This window comes from Schistocerca serialis, chromosome 1 (genome assembly GCF_023864345.2).
Source record: "Schistocerca serialis cubense isolate TAMUIC-IGC-003099 chromosome 1, iqSchSeri2.2, whole genome shotgun sequence".
Taxonomy (NCBI): domain Eukaryota; kingdom Metazoa; phylum Arthropoda; class Insecta; order Orthoptera; family Acrididae; genus Schistocerca; species Schistocerca serialis.
In genome coordinates this window covers 689065741-689087790 of record NC_064638.1, presented here as the reverse complement: position 1 = coordinate 689087790, position 22050 = coordinate 689065741, and the positions used below count along the sequence as shown (strand labels likewise).

At 39.7% G+C, this 22050-nt stretch overlaps 1 protein-coding gene across 1 annotated transcript in view; it reads left to right on the top strand.

The window, feature by feature from the left end:
* LOC126480634 (myosin-I heavy chain) overlaps positions 1-22050 on the top strand; it is an 804636-nt gene that overhangs the window by 706105 nt on the left and 76481 nt on the right. Inside the window, exon 25 of the mRNA XM_050103881.1 lies at positions 2978-3142. Within this exon, the coding sequence (XP_049959838.1) occupies positions 2978-3142 (165 nt within the window). The remainder of the gene's footprint in view (positions 1-2977; positions 3143-22050) is intronic.

Genomic DNA, 22050 nt, shown 5'->3' with positions numbered 1-22050 from the left:
ATGTGTAAGAAGTTTCAATAGTGACAAAGTGAAAGAGGATTATTACCATACTTCCTCCGGGTTTGGCCTGCAGAGTTACTCTGCAAGAGTCGTTGAGTGAATATGACATACTTTTCCGTTGTCAATATGAACCACAATGTCTCCTGCACAGATGCTTGTTCCGACATCTGTATGCAGCTGCAGCTTCTGAAGGTTGTTCCTGTAAACGAAAAGCTTTGGCTTTACTTATTGACTCTACTTCTCTAAGCAGATTACCTGCACTTCTTGCAGGTGACATTTCTGTGTGCACTGTGAGGTCACCCTGTGTATATTGATTCCAGATTTGGATTTATTTGGTGGATTATGTTGGACATGTGATAGTGTGCCCTAAATTTCATAAGGTTTTCATCAGTGCAGATAATTTTGGATTGAACATGTAGTCCTTGAAACCTATCAAGCAGTTGTCCCCAGTTTATCACTGTTGTGTTCGTGAAGATTCAGTAGCAAACCACAAGTACCTGGAGACGTGAATCATCTCAATGGCATTATTTCAGTGAAAATGGTGTCTCAGTTATTTTTCTTTGCAAGCAGTTATTTTGAATGGAAAATTTTCATGACTGCATTGAGCACAGTATACTTTCAGCTCACCAAAAGTTACAACAAAAAATACTATTGCATTGTTTGAATCGGTGGAATCCTCAGTAAATATTTGACCGCATAAGAATACATTTTTTTTGTAGTTCAGTCAAATGCTATCACTATGAGAAATTTCCTAGCAACATGGAGTTATTTAGGATTCTGTGACAGGTATCATAGAACAACAAAATATATTTCAGATAAGATGCTGAAGTGTGACTGTTAAGATTGTTAGTTACAGATACAGTTGCATAGTCAAGAAATAATCTTGAACATCACTTTGCATAGTCAGCCACACATTATGGTGCAGCATCAGCATGTTTTGTAACATGTCATTTCCTGGCTGTGCCTCTTACCTCCCCTCCGCTCCTGAAAATGATTGGCCACTCTCTCCCAAATCCCCATAAATGGGTTGTGGTCAGAGCCAGCTAGGCTGATTTTAAGGGTGAGAAATTTTCCTATGACACCAAGTGTTTTTTAATCCCATTGCAGACAAACTTGTGAAAGCCCTGTCAGGAAGCAACACCTTACAGAAGTGCTGCAAGTGAGAGAAGAAAATGACTGTGAAATGCATCTATTCTGCACCTGACTGTAATTGACTGGAAAACGTAAAAATCAAATAATCTTGTGAAATGCTTAGAGCTCCTGAACTTGAGAAAACTCAAATGCACTTCTCATGGAGAGTAGAAGTATTGTACTTTCTGGGGTGGAAGTTGTTTTTTCATAGTGTATTACAGAAGTCAGGAGATATGAATTCTTCGTGGTCACCTGAGTTATTTCTTCCAGAAAGGAAACTTGATAGATTTTGAAAATGTGTTCCCACGTGGGGGTTATAGCTCTCACGTTGAACTATTTTGGTATTCTAGCCAAAATTTACTATTAACGAGTATGCAGACACTAAATATGCAGAGACCTCAAATTACATTGTGGGGACAAGTAACTAGATAGACAGCAGTGTTTTGTGAATGAGATGGAGTTGCCAAGGTTTTCATTGAAGCCAATAAATTATGTTTGTTTGGAATTTTTACTGGGCTGTTTTTGAGTGACTTTTTTCCTATTGACTTTGAACTGTATCCCTGTTTTGTTGCTGTGAAGGTTATAGACAGTAGTTGCTAGAAACCAGATGGAGGCAGTGTATGGACTTTTAGAGCTATACACATTCCTGTCCAGTGGTCAGATCTTGTGATCTTTCTTAAAGTGACTTGACTGCTACAGGGAGAATTAACTATTGGCTGTGGAGTACCGGGAAGTTAACTCCGTCTCACAGCTTAAAGCATGGCTGGCAACACGTATTTTGACTGTGTAGTATGGCAGTGCAGAGAATTAGTCTGGGTCCACCAGTAAAGATCTCTGACTACATCTGCAGAGCAGTATGTCACGTAATTTGTATTGTGTACTGCTGATCACCTAGAGTGCACAGATTCTGGCTGTGGCCATGAGCGTTATTTTGTGCAACACCATGGAAACTCTAAAGACAAGTGAAAGAAACATTTCAGCTTGTTATGTTATCATATTTTGTTGTGAGCCACATTTCAGTTACATAACATCTAAAATTTTACTATGTTCAACACTTTCTGAACAATGACTAAAATTATTTTCACTGCTTTCATTACCATTTCAATCAGTAAATATACTTTCCTTTAAAAATGGTCAAATTTTTTCAGTTTCCTATTTGGGTCAGACATTAGGTTCTTTTGAGGCCACACAGCAGACTAAAACTGGATGCTTGGTTTGTGGAATCCATTCTTTAAACTTGCATCATGAGCCATTTATCAGTGCAACTCCAGTACAACAACAAAGCCTATCAGTAAAGTAGTGTGCTAACCCTGGATGTAAATAAATGTGATGTATTACACTTAAGCAGGAGGAGAGATCCATTAATATTTTATTACAATATTGGAAATTAATCACTGGAAACAGCAACAACTGTAGAACTTTGATTAACTGTCTGGAGTGACCTACAGGAGAAAGACCACATAAATCTAGTTGTAGGAAAATGTGATTCATCCTTGACAGAAGTAGTGATTTGTAATAAAAGAGATTTTAATCAAAAATTGTGGTTTATCGTTCCATCAATGTCAATGGGGAATCAGCACGTGCCTTGTTTGTACAAGGATGGTGAAGGAAAGCAACTGTGTCTTTTTCAAAGAAATAAATACTCAATTCACTTTAAGCAGCTGAAGGAAACTACAGAACATGTAAATCTGGATGACTGGATAACCACTTAAACCAACTGATTTTTAAATGCAAATCACTCAATTATTTCTATTTAAATATAACTAGGGAGAAGGAGTGACATTATGAGACAATCCAAGTATGTTTTGAAAATTGGAAATTCACTGTGACTTCATTTTTCTTTCAGTGTGATGACTTTCCAGTCAGTGAAAAAGTAGCTCTGCAGCTGGCAGGACTTCAGGCACAGGTTGCTCTGGGAGAACCTAAAGAACAAAACAAATTGGATTACTATTCTGATGTAGATAGTTATTTACCAGCTCGCATTAGCAGAATACGAACAGATGACCAGTGGGTAAGTAGTTCATCTATATTCTCCAAAAAGCTTGCTGTCTGATCAAGTACTTTTAAGAAATATAACTCCAGTGATTGGATGTTCAGTAAATCAAAAGAACATTCAGATAGAGTTATTCATCTGCTGGTGCCAGCAACTTGTTTGCCCCATTATATGATAAAGCAAACATAAACAAAGGCTAAGTATTATTTTGCTCATTATATTTCAGAGGTCTTAACAAAATAATATGTCGTCAGTTTTACCGAGTCATCCAAAGTCACTAAAATAACTTCAGCAGTTACCTGAAAGAATGATGGCAGATTTGGTTGAGATTCATAGTTGGGAGACAGTACACCATTCTTTCCTTTTTTACAAGGAGTGATATATCTATGTTTGTTTATCCTAAATTTCAAATGTATATAATGTGTGTCCTGCAGATGCTAACATGATCAAGTTTATTTTCATACATGGTGCAGTTCATAAGTTTGTTGAGTGATTTTTTTGCACCCTGCCCACTTTGTAAGTTGAAACTTGTGTAAATGTTTGCTGGTAATAATATAATATAGTGTGTGTTTGTGTGCGTGTATGAGACAGAGAGAGAGAGAGAAATAACTCAGGAGATGGGGATTAGGAGGATTAATATTAAGTAACAACTGAAGTTTACTACAGAGCCACTTTTCAAATGACATTTGAACTCTTTCAGTAGCTGTACCTATATCTATGTACATACTTCACAAGCCACCATAATGTGTATTAGGCCAAGAGTACCTCGTACCACTATTAGTCATTTCCTTTCCTGTTCTGCTCACAAATGGAGTAAGGGAAAAAGAGTGTCTATATACCTCAGTAGGAGCCCTAATTACTCTTATTTCTCATTGTGGTCCTTACACAAAATGTACAGTGGCAGCAGTATAATCATTCTGCATTCAGTTGCAAATGCTGTTCCTCCAAGTTTTCTCAGTATTGTGTCTCAAAGAGAACAATACATTCCCTCCAGGGATTCCCATTTGAGTTCATGAAGTATCTCCATAGTATTCACATGTTGATGGAACCTGTCAGTAACAAATCCAGCAGTGCACCTCTAAATTGCTTCAATGTCTTCCTTTCATACAACCTCACTGGATTCCAACCACTTCAGCAGTACACAAGAACAGGTCACAGCAGTGTTCTACATGTGGTCTCCTTTATAGGTGAGTTACACTTTCCTAAAATACTACAAATAAACTGAAACCTAGTAACAACCTTACATGCTCACTCTATCTCATATTTTTTTGCAATGTTATGCATAGATGTTTAATTGATGTGACTGTGTCAAGCAACACATCACTCATACTTCATTCAAACATTATTACATAACTGTTTCTCCTACTCCTCTATATTAACTTAAATTTTTCTGCATTTAGAGGAAGCTGTCATCTTACATTTTTCTGCATTTAGAGGAAGCTGCCATACATCACACCAAAGAGAAGTTCTGTCAAAGTCATCCTGAAGATTTTTTTTGGACACTAAAGCATAATCAGCAACCAGTTGCATATTTCTGATCACCATATTCATTAAATCATTTATGTGTATAGAGAACAAGAGCCGTACTTGGTTCTATTACTTATAAAAGTCTTTAAGCCATTCACATATCTGGGAACTTATTCCATGTGCTTGGAGCTTTGTTAACAGTCTGCAGTTGGGTACTGTGTCAAATGCTTTCCAGAAATCTGGGAATGTGGAATCTGACTACAGCCAGTGCTTTCTAAATCCATTCTGATTTATGGACAAAATCTGTCATATGTCAAAGGAATGTATTATTTTTGAATTTAGAATATGCTCAAGAATTCTTCAGCAAATCAATGTTAACGATATGGGTATATAACCTCTCGTCTCTGTTCTTTTACCCTTCTTGTATATAAGAATCACCTGTGGTTTTTTCCAGTCACTTGGGACTTTCTTATAAAGGAGAGATTCAGATAAATAAGAGCTAAGTAAGGGGCCAGTGCTGAAGAATACTCTCTGTAAAACTGAATTGGGGATACCATATCCCATCTGGATGTGGTGACTTATTTGTTTTCAATGCTAAGTTGCTTCTGAACACAAGGGATGACTATTTCTATATCCTCCATGCAGGAGTCTGTATGATGGTCAAGCAATTATAATACAATATAATTAAACAAAGGCATGTATGTACGATTCTCCTGCATGAAAATTTTTTTAAATGTGAAATTTAAAACTTCAGCTTTTGTTTTGCTGTCTTCTGTTGCCACACCAGACTGGTCAGTGAGTGAGTAGATGGAAGACTTTGACTCACATAGTGATTTTATGTGGTCTCCGAACTTTCTTGGGTTCTTGGCAAAATCTTTTATTAACGTACGAGAGAGGAAGTTGTATGATTCACATGTCACTTGTCACGAATTTCTATTAACTTTTGCATGTTAGCATTCGTGCATTCTCTTTTGAACCATGAGTGCAAAAATCTCTGTTTCCTCAGCATTTTCCAAATTTTGTTACTAAACGATGCGTCTTTTCTGTCCTTAATCCACTCACTCATCACATACCTTTCCATTTCAAATTTCACATTTGGTTCAAACGTTGTCCATAATATCTTTATGTAATCACAGTGGAACTAAATGATGTTCACTCATTGTCTAAGAAAGATGCTAACATCTACTTATCTACTCTCTATAAAAATAGCCTTCTTCATGGATTTATTAACTTTAGTAACCAATAAAGTCAGCATTGTTTGTAATTACAGAGTATAAAATACTTCCGTTGCATGAACGTTGTCAAACTAGCTGCTCAAGACAGTCTTTGTAAAATGCGTATGGAACTACTTCACAAGACTGTCTGTCCATACCACCTAAATGGAGTCCATAGATGTCTCAAACTATGCTTGGTTGGTTAAAGTTGCCTCCAACTAATATTGCATGATTGGGTTACTTCTGCAGTACTGAGCGTAGACTTTCTTTGAATGGTTGTACACTATTACTGGGAATTCAGGTGACTGGCAGAACATCCAATGATTAGCTGTAGTTCATTTTGGTCAGTCACTCAAGTCCAGATAACTTTGCAGTCAGGCTCAATTTTGACCTCAATAGACTCAATATTTTTGTCTTTGTCAATAAACACTCCCCCTCCTGTGGCATCTAACCTGTCTTTTTTATATCCTTTCCAAGCCTCATTAAATAGTTTGAAGTTTTCTACTTCACTTTTAATCCAGCTCTTGGTTCCAAGTTTATTTTGAACATGACAGTTTTCCTGGAGTTCGGAAAATTCAGGAACTTTGTTATGAATGCATCAGCAATTTACTGTTAAAATTTTGACATTCAAAGTGTCTTTAATATGCACATGATCTGATTTTGTTTTATGTGTACCGACTGGTGAGCATTCATTTGAGGACTTGAACCCATCACCTGGCCAAGGGAGGCTGGGGACCATTGTGAACTCCACAAGTACAGTGGAACCTTGCATAGCAAGCATAATTCATTTCAGAATTGTACTTGTAGTGCAAAACATTCGTTAAGTGAAATAGTTTATCCCATAGAAATTAATGTAAAATATGATAATGTGTTCATGCAGAAAAGATACTAAAAGTTTTATCTTATTCATGCCATTTATTCAAAGGAAATTATACATACAGTATTATCTACATTATTATTCATGAGACATAAGTAATTCTTTTTCCTAGGATGCTATCTATAGTTATTTGTTTCTGCCAGCACTTCAACACTTAGCAAAAGTGCAACATTATCGTCAAATAAATTTGTAGCGTGCATAGCCACCGTTTTAATGGGGTGATGATTTTTAATGTGCAATGCAACTGATTCCCATGCTTTTAGCATTTCTCTTATTGTGTCAGAAGATTGCTGTTACCACCTCGTCCTCCTCTGAAAGATTCCTTTACACAACTTCCTGCTGTGAAACTCACTGCAACTCCATAAGCTCTTTGGCAGTTATTTCTTTGTTGTGATCTTCCACAAGCTCATTGATATCTTTGTTATCTACTTCTAGTCCTATGCTGTTGGCCAAAGACACAATCTCGCTGAGTACAGGCTCCACAGGTGCTGACTCAAAGGCCTCAGAGTCACATTCAACAATGCACTCTGGCCAAAGCTTCTTCCAAGCAGAAGTGAAAATTCTTTTGGTAACCCCTTCCCATGCCTTTCGATCATCTTGATGCAGTCAATGATGTTGAAGTGATATTTCCAAAACTCTCTGAGAATGAGATTGGTAGCATCAGTCAACTGAAAGCAATGCTTGAAGAGTGCTTTAGTGTAGAGCTTCTTAAACTTAGAAATAATCTGCTGGTCCACGGGAGTCTCAAATTGGATCTTGATAAATTGAAATTCGTCATGGAGGTTGTCCTGTAGGCCTTCAGAATGGGCAGAAGCGCTGTCCATAACAAGCAAGACATGGAGTGGCAGATTCATCTCAAGCAAATAGTTTTTTCACCGAAGGATGAATGACTTCATTGATCCACTCACAAACAAGGTCGGGTGTCACCCAAGCCTTGTTGCTGGACCTCCACATCACATTTAACCTGCTCTTGTGGACTTAAAATTCTTGAAACCTCGTGGAGTTTCTGAATGGTAAACAAGCAGTGGTTTGATTTTCAAATTGTCACTTGCATTGGCACAGAATAGCAGTGTGAGATGATCTTTCATTGGTATGCGACTGGGCAGTTCATTCTCCTCTGCTGTTATAAAGGTATGCTTGAGCATCTTTTTCCTGAATAGACCTGTCTCGTCACAATTAAAAACCTGTAGTGGCAGATAACCCTCATAAACTACGAGCATCTTGAAGTTGCTGATGAAGTTCTTTGCTGCCTCGTTGTTGGAGCTTGCTGCTTTGCCATACCTCACAAAGCTTTGGATGCTGATTCTTATCTTAAACTTCTCAAACCACCCACAGCTTCCTGTAAACATTTCTTTAGCCGCTGGTGATCATTGCGTCTTCTTAACGATGTCATTGAAAATCATTCTCGCCTTCTCACAAATGATGTTCTTGTTAATAGTATCACCTTGCAATTGCTTTTCATTTATCTATAGAAGGAGCAACCTATCAACATCATCCAGAATACAAAACTGTTGTTTATTTAATTGGATGGATAAAAAAATCTACTCACCAAGCGGTGGCAGAACACAAACATAAGAGACTGTTGTGATTGGCTAGCTTTCAGAGCCAGTGGCTCCTTCTTCAGGCAGAAGGGTTGAAGGGGAAGGAAGAAGGGTGATAGAAAATGACTGGAGAGGTCTAGGGAAAGGATAGATTTCAAGAAAGTCACCCAGAACAGTGGGTCAGGGAGACACCGTACGGGATGAGAAGAAAAGACTGATTGCTTCGGACTGCATTGGACGAGATTTGAAAACCTGCGAGTTTACATGTTGAAGCCAGGCTAATAAGCAAGACAGAGGTTACTACTAAACCATCGTGCACAGAATGAAAATCTGTATGCATTGTACATAACAGAGGTGGGAGGGGGGGCAGTGAAAAATAGATGCGAAAGATAATGAAAGATGTAGGAAACTGAAATGGAGTGAAGCAAAGAGTAGTTAAAGTGAAGAAAAGCTGAGACAGAACAAATTAACATAAACTAAGGCCAGGTGGGTGGTGAGAACCAGGGACATGTTGTAGTGCTAGTTCCCACCTGCGGAGTTTTGAGAAACTGATGTCTGGGGAAGAATCCAGATGGCTCGTGTGGTAAAAGTGGCACTGAGGTCACGAATGTCATGCTGTAGAACATGCTCTACAACAGGATATTTTGAGATGCCAGTGTACACCCTCTGCCTATGCCATTCATCCAATTGATAATTTGGTGGTAGTCATGCCGATGTAGAAGGCTGAAAAGTGTTTCCATAATAGCTGGTATATGACGTGTCATTCCGCAGGTGACTTTCCCTTTGATAGTATATGTTTCATCAGTTATAGGGCTATTGTAGGTGGTGGTAGGTGGGTGCATGGGGCAAGTCATGCAGGGGGGTGGTCACAGGGGTACGAGCCATAGGGTAGGGAGATGGGTGCAGAAGGAACATAGGGTCTGACAAGAATATTGGGAGGGTGACGGAAAGCGATTCTAGGTGTGGTGGGCAAAATTTCAGACAGAATGGATCTCATTTCAGGGAATGATTTTAGGGTGGCCTTGTCAAAATAGCTGATTGACACATTCCAAACCAGGATAATACTGAGTCACCAGTGATGCGCTCTACCTTATGTACTTATCCATTTGTTTATTTATTTATCTGTATCACGAAGGTTAATCAATATTTTGTCCCTACATCTTTTATAGTACTGATTTCCATGCTCGTAGATGGATCTGTTTTCATTTGCATATAAGAATTCCATTGTTATATATGAATTTGCATATTACAATTTATGGTTCATTACACTGCATGGCCTTTTCCCGATCATCTTTCGCCGATTTATTCGCAAATTTGCAGCTATTTTCTTTTCCACTATCCACTTATCTTTTTTATACGTAATTCTTTCATTTTTTTTCATTTGTTTTTTGGCAAACCACTCTGGTTGACTTTTATTGCCATCTCTTATGACACTTTAACTGCCAAGCTAAGTAGTTTGCATTTTCTCCCACGACTTTCACTTTCTGTTTACCCAGTTTCTATGGATTATTCTTGGTTTTGGAGGCAGTGGCGAAGGCTGTGGGATGTTAAGGAGATTGGCCAGACTCAGTTTGTAGGAGAGGAGTGGTGGTTGATGGTGTGGCCATTTAGGGAGTTGCAGAGGTACAGGAAGGGAAATACCACTGTTCAGGTAGTTTATGAGAAGGTGGGATAGCTTTTTGAGGTGAAGTCTGGCATGTTGTTGCAGTTTGAAGTTGGCTTAGCAGGTGATACCATTCAGGGAATCATGAGGGGCAGATAACTGCAGGATTTTGTAGAAGGAGAGAAGTCTGGTAGAGTGGAAATCTGCTGATGAGGCATATAGGTCACAGATTAGATGGGTAAGAGCAAGAGATTGCTGTATTTGAAACTGTAAAAGAGCCTGGTGTAGGGTAGGATTGCATCCAGAAACAGGGATTTTCAATGTTAAGCCCTTTGGAGTAGCCCCAAGGGACAAGCAGGTTTCAAGAAACAGAATGTGGGACCTTAGTTTTGATAGTGCATAGGCACATTTTCGAAAATCACAGATGTAATATGAGATGGGATGCATCATGGTAACAGAGGGCAGTTTGGAGAGTTAGAAATCGTGAGAGTGGCAAAAAACTAACTAAGCAGAGGGTGGAAAAGAAAAAAAGGAAAATGTCAGAACAATTAGAAAAATTCGTATGGAAATTGTTAATAAGAGGTAATGAGTGGGCAATCTATGTTGACACTAAAAATGATAAAAGAAAAAAGTCAACTGGGAAAGTCATGAAAACAGATGAAATTTTAGAAACTGGGTAAACAGAAACTGAAAGTCATAGGAGAAAATGCAAACTACTTAGCCTGGCAAATTAAAGTGTCATAAGACATGGCAATAAAAGTCGATCAGAGCAGTTTGCCAAGAAACAAATGCACAAATACATGAAAGGGTTACGTATAAACATGATAAGTGGATGATGGAAAAGAAACTAGTTGTCAAATTTGTGAGTAAATCAGCAAAAGATGATCAAGAGAAGGCAAAGCAGTCTAATGAACTGTAAATTGTGGTATGCAAATTCGTAAATAACAATGGAATTGTTGTATGCAAATAAAAACGGAAATGGACCCATCTACGAGCATGTGAATCAATATTAGAAAAGGTGTACGAGATGGAATCCAAAATTTTTGGGACTGGTGCTGCCATCTGGAAAGTAAGAGTAGTAGATCTTTGCACCACTAGGTGGTGAGAGCTGCATATCTGATGAGTCAGTGTGCGGAGTGGAAGTCAGCTGGGAGGATGTTTTGCATGTCCACAGTGATTTCCTTAATACTCTGTGTTTGGTGTGTGGCGATTTTACGATGGATCCGCGAACAGAATAGCATGTGTGCATCAAATTGTGTGCGAATCGTGGAAAAAGTGCTACGGAGGCCCTTGCAATGATACAACAAGTGTTTGGGGGACAGGGGATGAGCCGCATGTGTGTGTTTGAGTGGCATGCTCAGTTCAGTGCCGGCCATACAGATGTTGAAGAAATTTGTGCCAAGGATCTTGACTGCCAATCAGAAGGCACAGCATGTTGAAGTGTGCACAGACCTTCGTCAGACCACATCTGATGATCAAACCTTCTTGTCACGGGTTATCACTGCCGACGAGAGCTGGATTTATGGTTATGACCCAGAGACAAAGCAACAATCGATCCAGTGGAAGAGCCCGGGCTCTCCAAGACCCAAAAAAGCGAGACAGGTGAAGAGCAAAGTGAAGAGCAAAGTGAAGAGCATGATCATCATTTTCTTTGATACCAAGGGAACTGTGCACGAAGAATTCATCCCAGTCAACCAAACGGTGAATTCCATGTACTACTGTGATGTTTTGTAATGGCTCCGTGAAAATGTGCGGCAATGACGGCCTGATCATTGGTGTCAAGGGAACTGGCTGCTGCATCACAACAACATGCCCTGTCACATGTCCTTGCTCACCAGGACCTTTTTGGCAAAAAACAACATTGTGGTTATATCCCACCCACCATACTCACCAGATTTGGCACCTTGTGACTTCACGCTATTCCCAAAACTGAAACTCAAGTTGAAACGCCATCTGTTCGACACTCTAGAGAGGATTCAGGAAGCATCGCTGGTGGTGGTAAACACCCTCAAAGAACAGGACTTCCAGAAAATGTTTGACCAGTGGCAGAAGTGCTTGGACCGGTGTGTACGTGCGGATTGGAATTACTTCGAGGGTGGTCGTGACCATTAGTCCAAAGGTAAGGTTTTCAACAGATGGCACCACCAGTCTCGAAAATTTTGGATAGCACCTCGTAGGGGCAAAGTGTTGATTAATCTTGTTGATACAAATAAATAAACAATAAATAAATAAACAAATGGATTAGCACGTAAGGTAGAGCACACCGTTGGTGACTCAGTTTTATCCTGGTCTGGAATGTGTCAGTCAACTAGTTTGACAAGGCCGTGGCTTACAAAAATCATGCCCTGAAATGAGATCCATTCTGTCTGAAATTTTGCCCACCACACCTAGAATAGCTGTCCGTCGCCCTCCCAATTTTCTTGTCAGACCCTATGCTTCTTCTGCACCCATCTTCCTACCCTGTGGCTCGTACCCCTGTGACCACCCCGCTGCATGACTTGCCCCATGCACCCACCTACCACCACCTACAATAGCCCTATAACTGATGAAACCTATGCTATCAAAGGGAAATCCACCAAGCCACCAACAGAACGACACACGTCATGTACCAGCTACTAAGGAAACACTGTTCAGCCTTCTAAATCGGCATGACTACCACCAAATTATCAATTGGATGAATGGGCATAGGCAGAGGGTGCATACTGGCAACTCGCAATATCCAGTTGCAGAGCGTGCTCTACAACATGACATTCATGACCTTGTTTTACCACATGTACCATCTCAATTCTTTCCCCAGACACCAGTTTCTCAGAACTCCACAAGTGGGAACTAGCACTACAACATGTCCTTGGTTCTCGCCACCCACTGGCCTTAATTTACACAATCTTCCATCTCAGATTTTCTTCATTGTAACTACTCTTTGCTTCACTCCATTTTGGTTTTCTACATCTTTCATTGTCTTTCTCTCCCACCTCTCTTACATACAAACATACAATGCACTTAACTTTTCACTCTTATTAACTTGTGCATATGATGTTTTAGTAGGAACCTCTGTTTTGCATATTAGCCGGTCTTCCAGCCGTAAGCTCTCAGGTTTTAAAATGTCATCCGATGCAGTCCCAAACAATCAGTCTTTCCTTCTCATCCCATACAGTAAGTCTCGCTGACTCACAGTTCAGTGTGACTTTCCCAAAATCTACCCCTTTTCCTAGACCTCTCCAGTCTTTTTCCTTCACCCTTCACCCTTCTTCCTTTCCTTTCAACCCTTCTGCATGAAGAAGGAGCCACTGGTTTCCAAAAGCTTGCCAATCACAGCAGTCTTTTATGTGTGTGTTCTGCCACCACTTGGTTAGAAGATTTTTTCATACATCCAATTAAATAATTTTATCAATAATTGATTTAAACCATTGTTTACATACTCTTGTCTCTCCTTTTGAATCATCTATGTCCTTAATCTTGTCCTTGTTCTTGAGGATAGTGCAAACAGTGGATGTAGACTGATCATATGTGCGTGCTAATCCAGCAACACTCGCACCATGCTATCATTTTTCAATGATGTTACATTTCATTTCTAAGGTCATATTCTTCCTTTTCTTGTAGCTTTATGTTCAAGAACATGTCTACAAAGGTTATTAATATTTGCACACAATAAGACACTGTGTGAAGACAAGTTTGGAATAATGTTTGATCATAAACTGGACTTAGATTGTTGCAGAAAGAGTGCTAAACCCAGATTGCAGTACGTACTAAAGACTTATTCATGTGCCGTTGCAGACAATGAAAAGTGTTCATATTGTTGAACGTTTCACCCACCATTTGCAAGTGACTTGTGATAATGAGTCATTTTTATTACACTTTGTTTTGCTCATTATGCAAATTATGCATTATGGGAGGTGCTCGTTAAGCAAGGTTCCACTGTACTCTGCTACCCAAGTAGCTGCTTCCTCTGCCTGGTAAGTCAGCAGTGAATTCGAGGTTTGCTTTTGTTGTTGTTGTTGTTGTTGTGGTCTTCAGTCCTGAGACTGGTTTGATGCAGCTCTCCATGCTACTCTATCCTGTGCAAGCTTCTTCATCTCCCAGTACCTACTGCAGCCTACATCCTTCTGAATCTGCTTAGTGTATTCATCTCTTGGTCTCCCTCTACGATTTTTACCCTCCACACTTCCCTTGAATACTAAATTGGTGATCCCTTGATGCCTCAGAACATGTCCTACCAACCGATCCCTTCTTTTAGTCAAGTTGTGCCACAAGCTCCTCTTCTCCCCAATTCTATTCAATACCTCCTCATTAGTTATGTGATCAACCCATCTAATCTTCAGCATTCTTCTGTAGCACCACATTTCGAAAGCTTCTATTCTCTTCTTGTCTAAGCTATTTATCGTCCATGTTTCAATTCCATACATGGCCACACTCCATACAAATACTTTCAGAAACGACTTCCTGACATTTAAATCTATACTCGATGTTAACAAATTTTTCTTCTTCAGAAACGCTTTCCTTGCCATTGGCAGTCTACATTTTATATCTTCTCTACTTCGACCATCATCAGTTATTTTGCTCCCCAAATAGCAAAGCTTCTTTACTGCTTTAAGTGTCTCATTTCCTAATCTAATTCCCTCAGCATGACCCGACTTAATTCGACTACATTCCATTAGTCTTGTTTTGCTTTTGTTGATGTTCATCTTATAACCTCCTTTCAAGACACTGTCCATTCCGTTCAACTGCTCTTCCAAGTCCTTTGCTGTCTCTGACAGAATTACAATGTCATCGGTGAACCTCAAAGTTTTTATTTCTTCTCCATGGATTTTAATACCTACTCCGAACTTTTCTTTTGTTTCCTTTATTGCTTGCTCAATATACAGATTGAATAACATCAGGCATAGGCTACAACCCTGTCTCACTCCCTTCCCAACCACTGCTTCCCTTTCATACCCCTCGACTCTTATAAGTGCCATCTGGTTTCTGTACAAATTGTAAATAGCCTTTCGCTCTCTGTATTTTACCCCTGCCACTTTCAGAATTTGAAAGAGAGTATTCCAATCTACATTGTCAAAAGCTTTCTCTAAGTCTACAAATGCTAGAAACGTAGGTTTGCCTTTCCTTAATCTTTCTTCTTAGATAAGTCGTAGGGTCAGTATTGCCTCACGTGTTCCAACATTTCTACCGAATGCAAACTGATCTTCCCCGAGGTCGGCTTCTATCAGTTTTTCCATTTGTCTGTAAAGAATTCGCGTCAGTATTTTGCAGCTGTGACTTATTAAACTGATAGTTTGGCAATTTTCACATCTGTCAACACCTGCTTTCTTTGGGATTGGGATTATTATATTCTTCTTGAAGTCTGTGGGTATTTCGCCTGTCTCATACATCTTGCTCACCAGATGGTAGAGTTTTGTCAGGACTGGCTCTCCCAAGGTTGTCAGTAGTTCTAATGGAATGCTGTCTACTCCGGGGGCCTTGTTTCGACTCAGGTCTTTCAGTGCTCTGTCAAACTCTTCACGCAATATCGTATCTCCCATTTCATCTTCATCTACATCCTCTTCCATTTCCATAATATTGTCATCAAGTATATCACCCTTGTATAGGCCCTCTATATACTCCTTCCACCCTTCTGCTTTCCCTTCTTTGCTTAGAACTGGGTTTCCATCAAAGCTCTTGATATTCATGCAAGTGGTTCTCCTTTCTCCAAAGGTCTCTTTAATTTTCCTGTAGGCGGTATCTATCTTACCCCTAGTGAGATAAGCCTCTACATCCTTACATTTGTCCTCTAGCCATCCCTGCTTAGCCAATTTGCATTTCCTGTCGATATCATTTTTGAGACGTTTGTATTCCTTTTTGCCTGCTTCATTTATTGCATTTTTATATTTTCTCCTTTCATCAATTAAATTCAATATTTCTTCTGTTACCCAAGGGTTTCTACTAGCCCTCATCTTTTTACCTATTTGATCCTCTGCTGCCTTCACTATTTCATCCCTCAAAGCTACCCATTCTTCTTCTACTGTATTTCTATCCCCCATTCCTGTCAATTGTTCCCTAATGCTCTCCCTGAGTAGTCCCCGCCTGGAGATCCGAATGGGGGACTATTTTACCTCCAGAATATTTTACCCAAGAGGACGCCATCATCATTTAATCATACAGTAAAGCTGCATCCCCTCGGAAAAAATTACGGCTGTAGTTTCCCCTTGCTTTCAGCCGTTCGCAGTACCAGAACAGCAAGGCCATTTTGGTTAGTGTTACAAGGCCAGATCAGTCAATCATCCAGACTGTTTGTTGCCCCTGCAACTACTGAAAAGGCTGCTGCCCCTCTTCAGGAACCACACATTTGTCTGGCCTCTCAACAGATACCCCTCCATTGTGGTTGCAGCTACGGTACGGCTGCCTGTATCGTTGAGGCACGCAAGCCTCCCCACCAGCGGCAAGGTCCATGGTTCATGGGAGGGTTTGCTTTTAAGCAACAAAATCCATGAATGTTGGAAAACAATTAATAAGACAAACACTCCGGTTACCCACCAAAACTCCTACAGAAATATTACTGTTGTCATTGAATTGATTGAAGAAGTTTGGAGAGTAACATCTCAAAGGGTAGAAGAAATGTTAAGCGTTACTAAAAATTTGTTGTACAGACTTGAACAAATGGAATCTGGAGCAATTGGACAATTTAGCTGAGATTTATCAAGACTTCTTGTCCATGAGTGACTATGTCAGGAACTGGTTAGGCAAGATTATTGCTGGACTTCTTGCCAAGGACTTTCTATGGCCCGAACTGCTTAGGCGAGATTATTGTTGACAATGGGACTTGGTGTTTTTCCAGTGATCCTGAGATTAAAATGTCAGAATTCTGAATTTATCGCCCGCATCTCGTGGTCGTGCGGTAGCGTTCTCGCTTCCCACGCCCGGGTTCCCGGGTTCGATTCCCGGCGGGGTCAGGGATTTTCTCTGCCTCGTGATGGCTGGGTGTTGTGTGATGTCCTTAGGTTAGTTAGGTTTAAGTAGTTCTAAGTTCTAGGGGACTGATGACCATAGATGTTAAGTCCCATAGTGCTCAGAGCCATTCTGAATTTATCAGCAAAACATCTCAAAGACTGAAAAAAATGCACTTTATATTTACTTGGGGAGGTGTCATCTGTGATGTGGAAAGGGTCTGCCAGTGGTTGTGGAGTGGAGTACACGGGGTGTAGGTCATTTGTATATTGTGGCAGGTGTCAGTATGAATTATGTCTGCCATCTCAGTCCTGAGGATATTATTGGTTCCTTTAGACAGGAGGCTGAAGTTGTGAAGACAGCTCACCTTGCATTCAGAGTGGCAGCACAGAATGTGGTTTGTGGTTTTGTTACGAGAATCAGTTGTGGCCCTTCGACATGGAGCCAGTTTGTATGATATTAATCAAGTGCATCCATGATTAAGTTCCATAAGTTGTCTCACTTATTAACAGTAATAATACTTGCTTAGCACAATGCTGGCTAAAACCAGAAGTGAATAGCAGAAAAATCTTAAATTCTGACTGGGATATAATTTGCAAGCATAGACTGGATGCTGTTGATGGCAACATATGTATTATTGTGAAGAAATGGGTCATATACACGTAGGTTAATTACAGATACCAAATATGAAATATTTGAGTGAAGATAAGCATCAAATGTAGTTCAAATATGGTAATCAGCTATGTTTATTAATCACTTGTCTCAGGAGCCATAGTGGTAGAATGCTCCAGGGAAATTTTAAGAATGTTGCGAGTAAATTTTCTGATAATGCTGTGCCAATAGAGAAGGTTTCAACTTACCTTCTGTAACTTTTAAGACACAAACAATCAAAATAGCTGACAGTGATGAGGATGTGTGTGTTATTGTACGAGGGGTGTACATAAAATAAGGTTCCCAATTTTTTGTTTAACCATGGTAGTTACGTCCTATCCCTCACAACCTTTCTTGACATATACAACATGTTGTGTAACACTTCTGAACTTATGTTTATTTCATGAATGCGTAAATTTTTGGAAAGTTCAGACTTTAACCTATTTTTCTACATAGTCGTCACTGAGCTCAATACATTTTTGCATGTGGTGCACGAGCTTTTGAATGCCCAAGTAAAAAAAATCTTCTGCCAAGCCACGCAGATACGTGAGAACCGCTTCTTCCAGCTCTTCTCTGTCACCAAAATGCATTCCACCCAGGTTTTTCTTCATGTCAGGGAAGAGATGGTGGTCACTTGGGGCTAAGTCCAGGCTGTAGGGTGGGTGTTTGACAATACCCCATCCAAATTTTGTGATGAGCTCATTGGTGGGTTTAGTGGTGTACGGTTGAGCGTTATCCTGATGCAAATGCACCCCCTTGGACAGCATACCCCTCCTTTTGTTTTGAACTGCACGGCACAATTGTTTTAGTGTCTCGCAGTACCCGGCAGTGTTGATTGTTGTACCGGTGGGCAAGAACTCGCACTACAATAAACCCTTCCTGTCCCAAAACTCTGCTGCCATCACTTTGCCATCACTTTGCCAACACCTTGCGTTTGTTTGAATTTTTGCAATCTCGGCGACTCTGGGTGCTTCCATTGTTTGGACTGTTCTTTGGTTTCGGGTGTGCGGTAGTGCACCCAAGTGTCGTCTCCAGTGATGGTGGAGCTGAGGTATTCCTCGCCGTGAGTTCCATGATCTTGAAGTAGTTCTTGGGCTGCTTCAATGCGTTGATGTTTGTGGTCTTTGGTCAACATTCTTGGCACCCACCTCACGCAAACCTTAGCATACCCTAGATGCTCCATCAAAATCTTGTCAATACAGGTTTTGCTGACATCAGTGATCATTTCGGAGAGCTCACGAACTGTCACTCTTCAGTCTGAGAGCACTGCTGCCTCCACTCTTGTGATTGTTTTGTCAGAAACAGATAGCTGTCCGGAACGCTCCTCATCATGGACATCAGTACACTCGTTCTTGAACTCTCTGCACCATTTGCGCCCATGTTGTATGCTCATACCGTATTTACTCGAATCTAAGCCGCACTTCTTTTCCGGTTTTTGTAATCCAAAAAACCACCTGCGGCTTAGAATCGAGTGCAAAGTAAATGGAAGTTCTGAAAAATGTTGGTAGGTGCCGCCAGAACTAACTTCTGCAGTCGAATATATGTAGCGCTACACAGGTATGCTTTGCAGGCACAAAGATAACTACTGGCGCCAAAACCTCTGCGTCAGTAAATAAATTTTTTTTTTAAAAAAGGTGTAAGACGAGCTTTTTTCTCCGACCCGAGTTTCGACCACTGCATTTTCATACATTATCCAATGAAGTAAATACAAATTCCATGTTGTTCATCTTCAAATGTAGCAGCATTTCAATGTACTACAAAAATCCGACTGGCAAGACTATTTGGGATGTTTGTCAATATGGCCAACTCTACATTCTGAATTTTTTCCTACCTGTGAGAAGAGATGGTTGCTAATATGAACTTTTATGAATTGCGAATCACATGCAGTATTTTCTTCAACATAAGAATAATACGGATATAAACATTTTGCCATGTATTCTTTCGTGTTTGCTGCTATCTCATTTAAATCCTGTCTACCTAATAACCTACGAAACTAGTGTGAGACAGCAGCAAATGCGGAAGAATATACATATCATGTCATGTTTATATTCATATTATTCTGATGCCTAGTAGTGGTACAATCAGAAATGAAGCACGGCAATCGACTAGATTTTTAAATCTAAGATGACTAATTTCTGTGCAGAATGTAATGTACAAAAGAGGCGTCTGCAAAGATTTTCAAACGGAGAAAAATTTTAGCTAAACTGTCGTTCAGAACATCTATCATACGCAGTCTATTATTTGGTTCTTTTTGATCATTATCAAAGAAAGCAGCAGTATAATTAACAACAAATAGCAGTCTCTTGCCATTGTTTCGCTAATGAGACAATTCCTTTCTTTTTTTTATTGTGAGCGGCAGTAGCGCGCACGTAAGCAAGCCATGCCGCGAGCGGCGACAGGTCGTAAACACTTACTATCAGAATGCGACAAACAATACATGACACAGTACAATAACGCATTTTCAGCCTAGAGTGACGTAAACACCTATAACAAAGAGAATGGCACTTATCAGATCAAAGAAAAATAAGCAACCCATTCAAACCAGACGAAGCACGCCTGACGCATAGCAATGGCTACCTGGTAAAGCTTAACTGCTAAGCTTATGACTCGAACCAAACTACTGTAGCTATATCGTCATTTATTCTACCTAAATTGTGTCTCATATTACAATAGACCAACTTTGTTTCAATTTGGAGGTGCGGCCTAAAACTTTTCTCTCCCCTTGAATTTCGAGTCTCAAATTTCAGGTGCGGCTTAGGTTTGGGAATTTTTTTTTTTTTCCCCTTGATTTCGAGTCTCATTTTTCAGGTGCGGCTTCGATTCGAGTGCGGCTTACATTCGAGTAAATATGGTACACTTGTCTCCATAGATTTCAAATAACTGGAAATGGATTTCTGCCAGCGCAATGTTTTTTGCAGACAGGAAACGGATGACCGAGCGCAGCTCACACCTGGTGGGCGAAGCATGGGGGAGATGCATCATGTATGGCTGCCAAGCCAAGACTGAGCTCCGCAGGCAGCTTGCTAGGGAGGGGATTTGGAGTGGGGGAACCAAGGTACACTACAGAATCGCGGGATCCACTGTAGCAGTGCTTTTCAGGACTGCAGCGCCATAGGAACCTTATTTTACGGACAACCCTCATACTAAATCCTTGTCTGGAAATTACTTCAGAGCTAGAGAAAAAACTCATGAGGGTAATGTCGTAGGTCTCCTACTGACAAAAGGACACAAACTTCACAATTCAGTTAAAGTAAAGAATTGAACTAGTGGATATAAGGCTATAATGATATCAGTGACAGCAGATGTTGAAAAGAACATTAAAAAAGGCAGGAAAACTGGTATGCTTAACAAGTCTAACGATAAACACCATGTATATATTATTTTCAGCTCCAGAGATGAATGTTTAAAACTATGACATATTAGTGGACAAAGTTCAGGAGTGTACACAACATGTTGTAGACAGGTACATGTTAAGAAAGGTTGTGAGGGATGGGACGTAACTACCATGGTTCAGGATACAATTTTGAAAGTTAATATGAAACCAGTGCATCCATTCTCGGAGTTGAATGGACCCAAAGCCTTCTTTACAAAGAATTGCTTAATGAAACTCAACTGTGAGTAAGAAGAGCAATGAAAAAACAGTCTGTGAAATAGAAAGTAAAATTTTTGGGTATCAATTGTAAGAAGAATCCAAAGAAGTTGAAATGTAACTGCTTCTTAAAAATCATTAGGAGTGAGATGATATGAACTTGCTGCAAATAAGCCTCATCAAAATTATACAGCTCAGGTGGGCAGTGTAAAGCAGATACTTCTCGTTATTTGATATCTTGGTGATCTGGACAAAAACTGAAATGGTAGAATGACCATCAGTGTAGAGTGTGACTTGTGACTTGAAATAACAGGTACATATTAATAAGTTTTTTTTCCCCCCAAATTGACACTAGTGGTCCATCGCAAAGAACAGGTCAACAGTGAACCTCAAACTTCCCAAAACCTATCCTTATATACACTTTCAAACAATTATGATTTTGTTGATTTTATAGTTTCCAGTAATTACAATTGAAAAGTATTTCATCAGTTCAATTTGATATACATACAGAAAGAGTTTAAACATTGCTATTTGTTTTGCACATACAAATTAGCCAGAAAACCATGATGACATTTGAATTTACATCAGATATGTGGAATAAACGATGACTTTGACAATTTCATCAATTAGATAAGGACAAAATTAAATAATGTGTTCCTACCACATTTTCGATATAGAAAAGTATCTTTTGATGATTTGTTTACAGTTGTTGGTTTTTGTTATTTCGTTACACTCACATAATTACTGTAAATATCAGTAAACTTTGAACATACATTGCTTATAAAGATGGATAATGGTTTTTGTTATTTCATTACACTCACATAATTACTGTAAATATCAGTAAGCTTTGAACATACATTGCTTATAAAGATGGATAATAGCAGTTTGTATAATATTCTGAACACTGCTTTATGTGTTCCTCCCAGGGGGCTCACCACTCTTTGGTGAGTATGTGCTTGGCTACCATGAGGCCCCAGCCTTTGCAATAATACTTCCTCTTTCTGTGCTACAAACCTACATCCCAACTATCTCTTACTTCCTATGACTTCCTGTCGGATATTCCTTT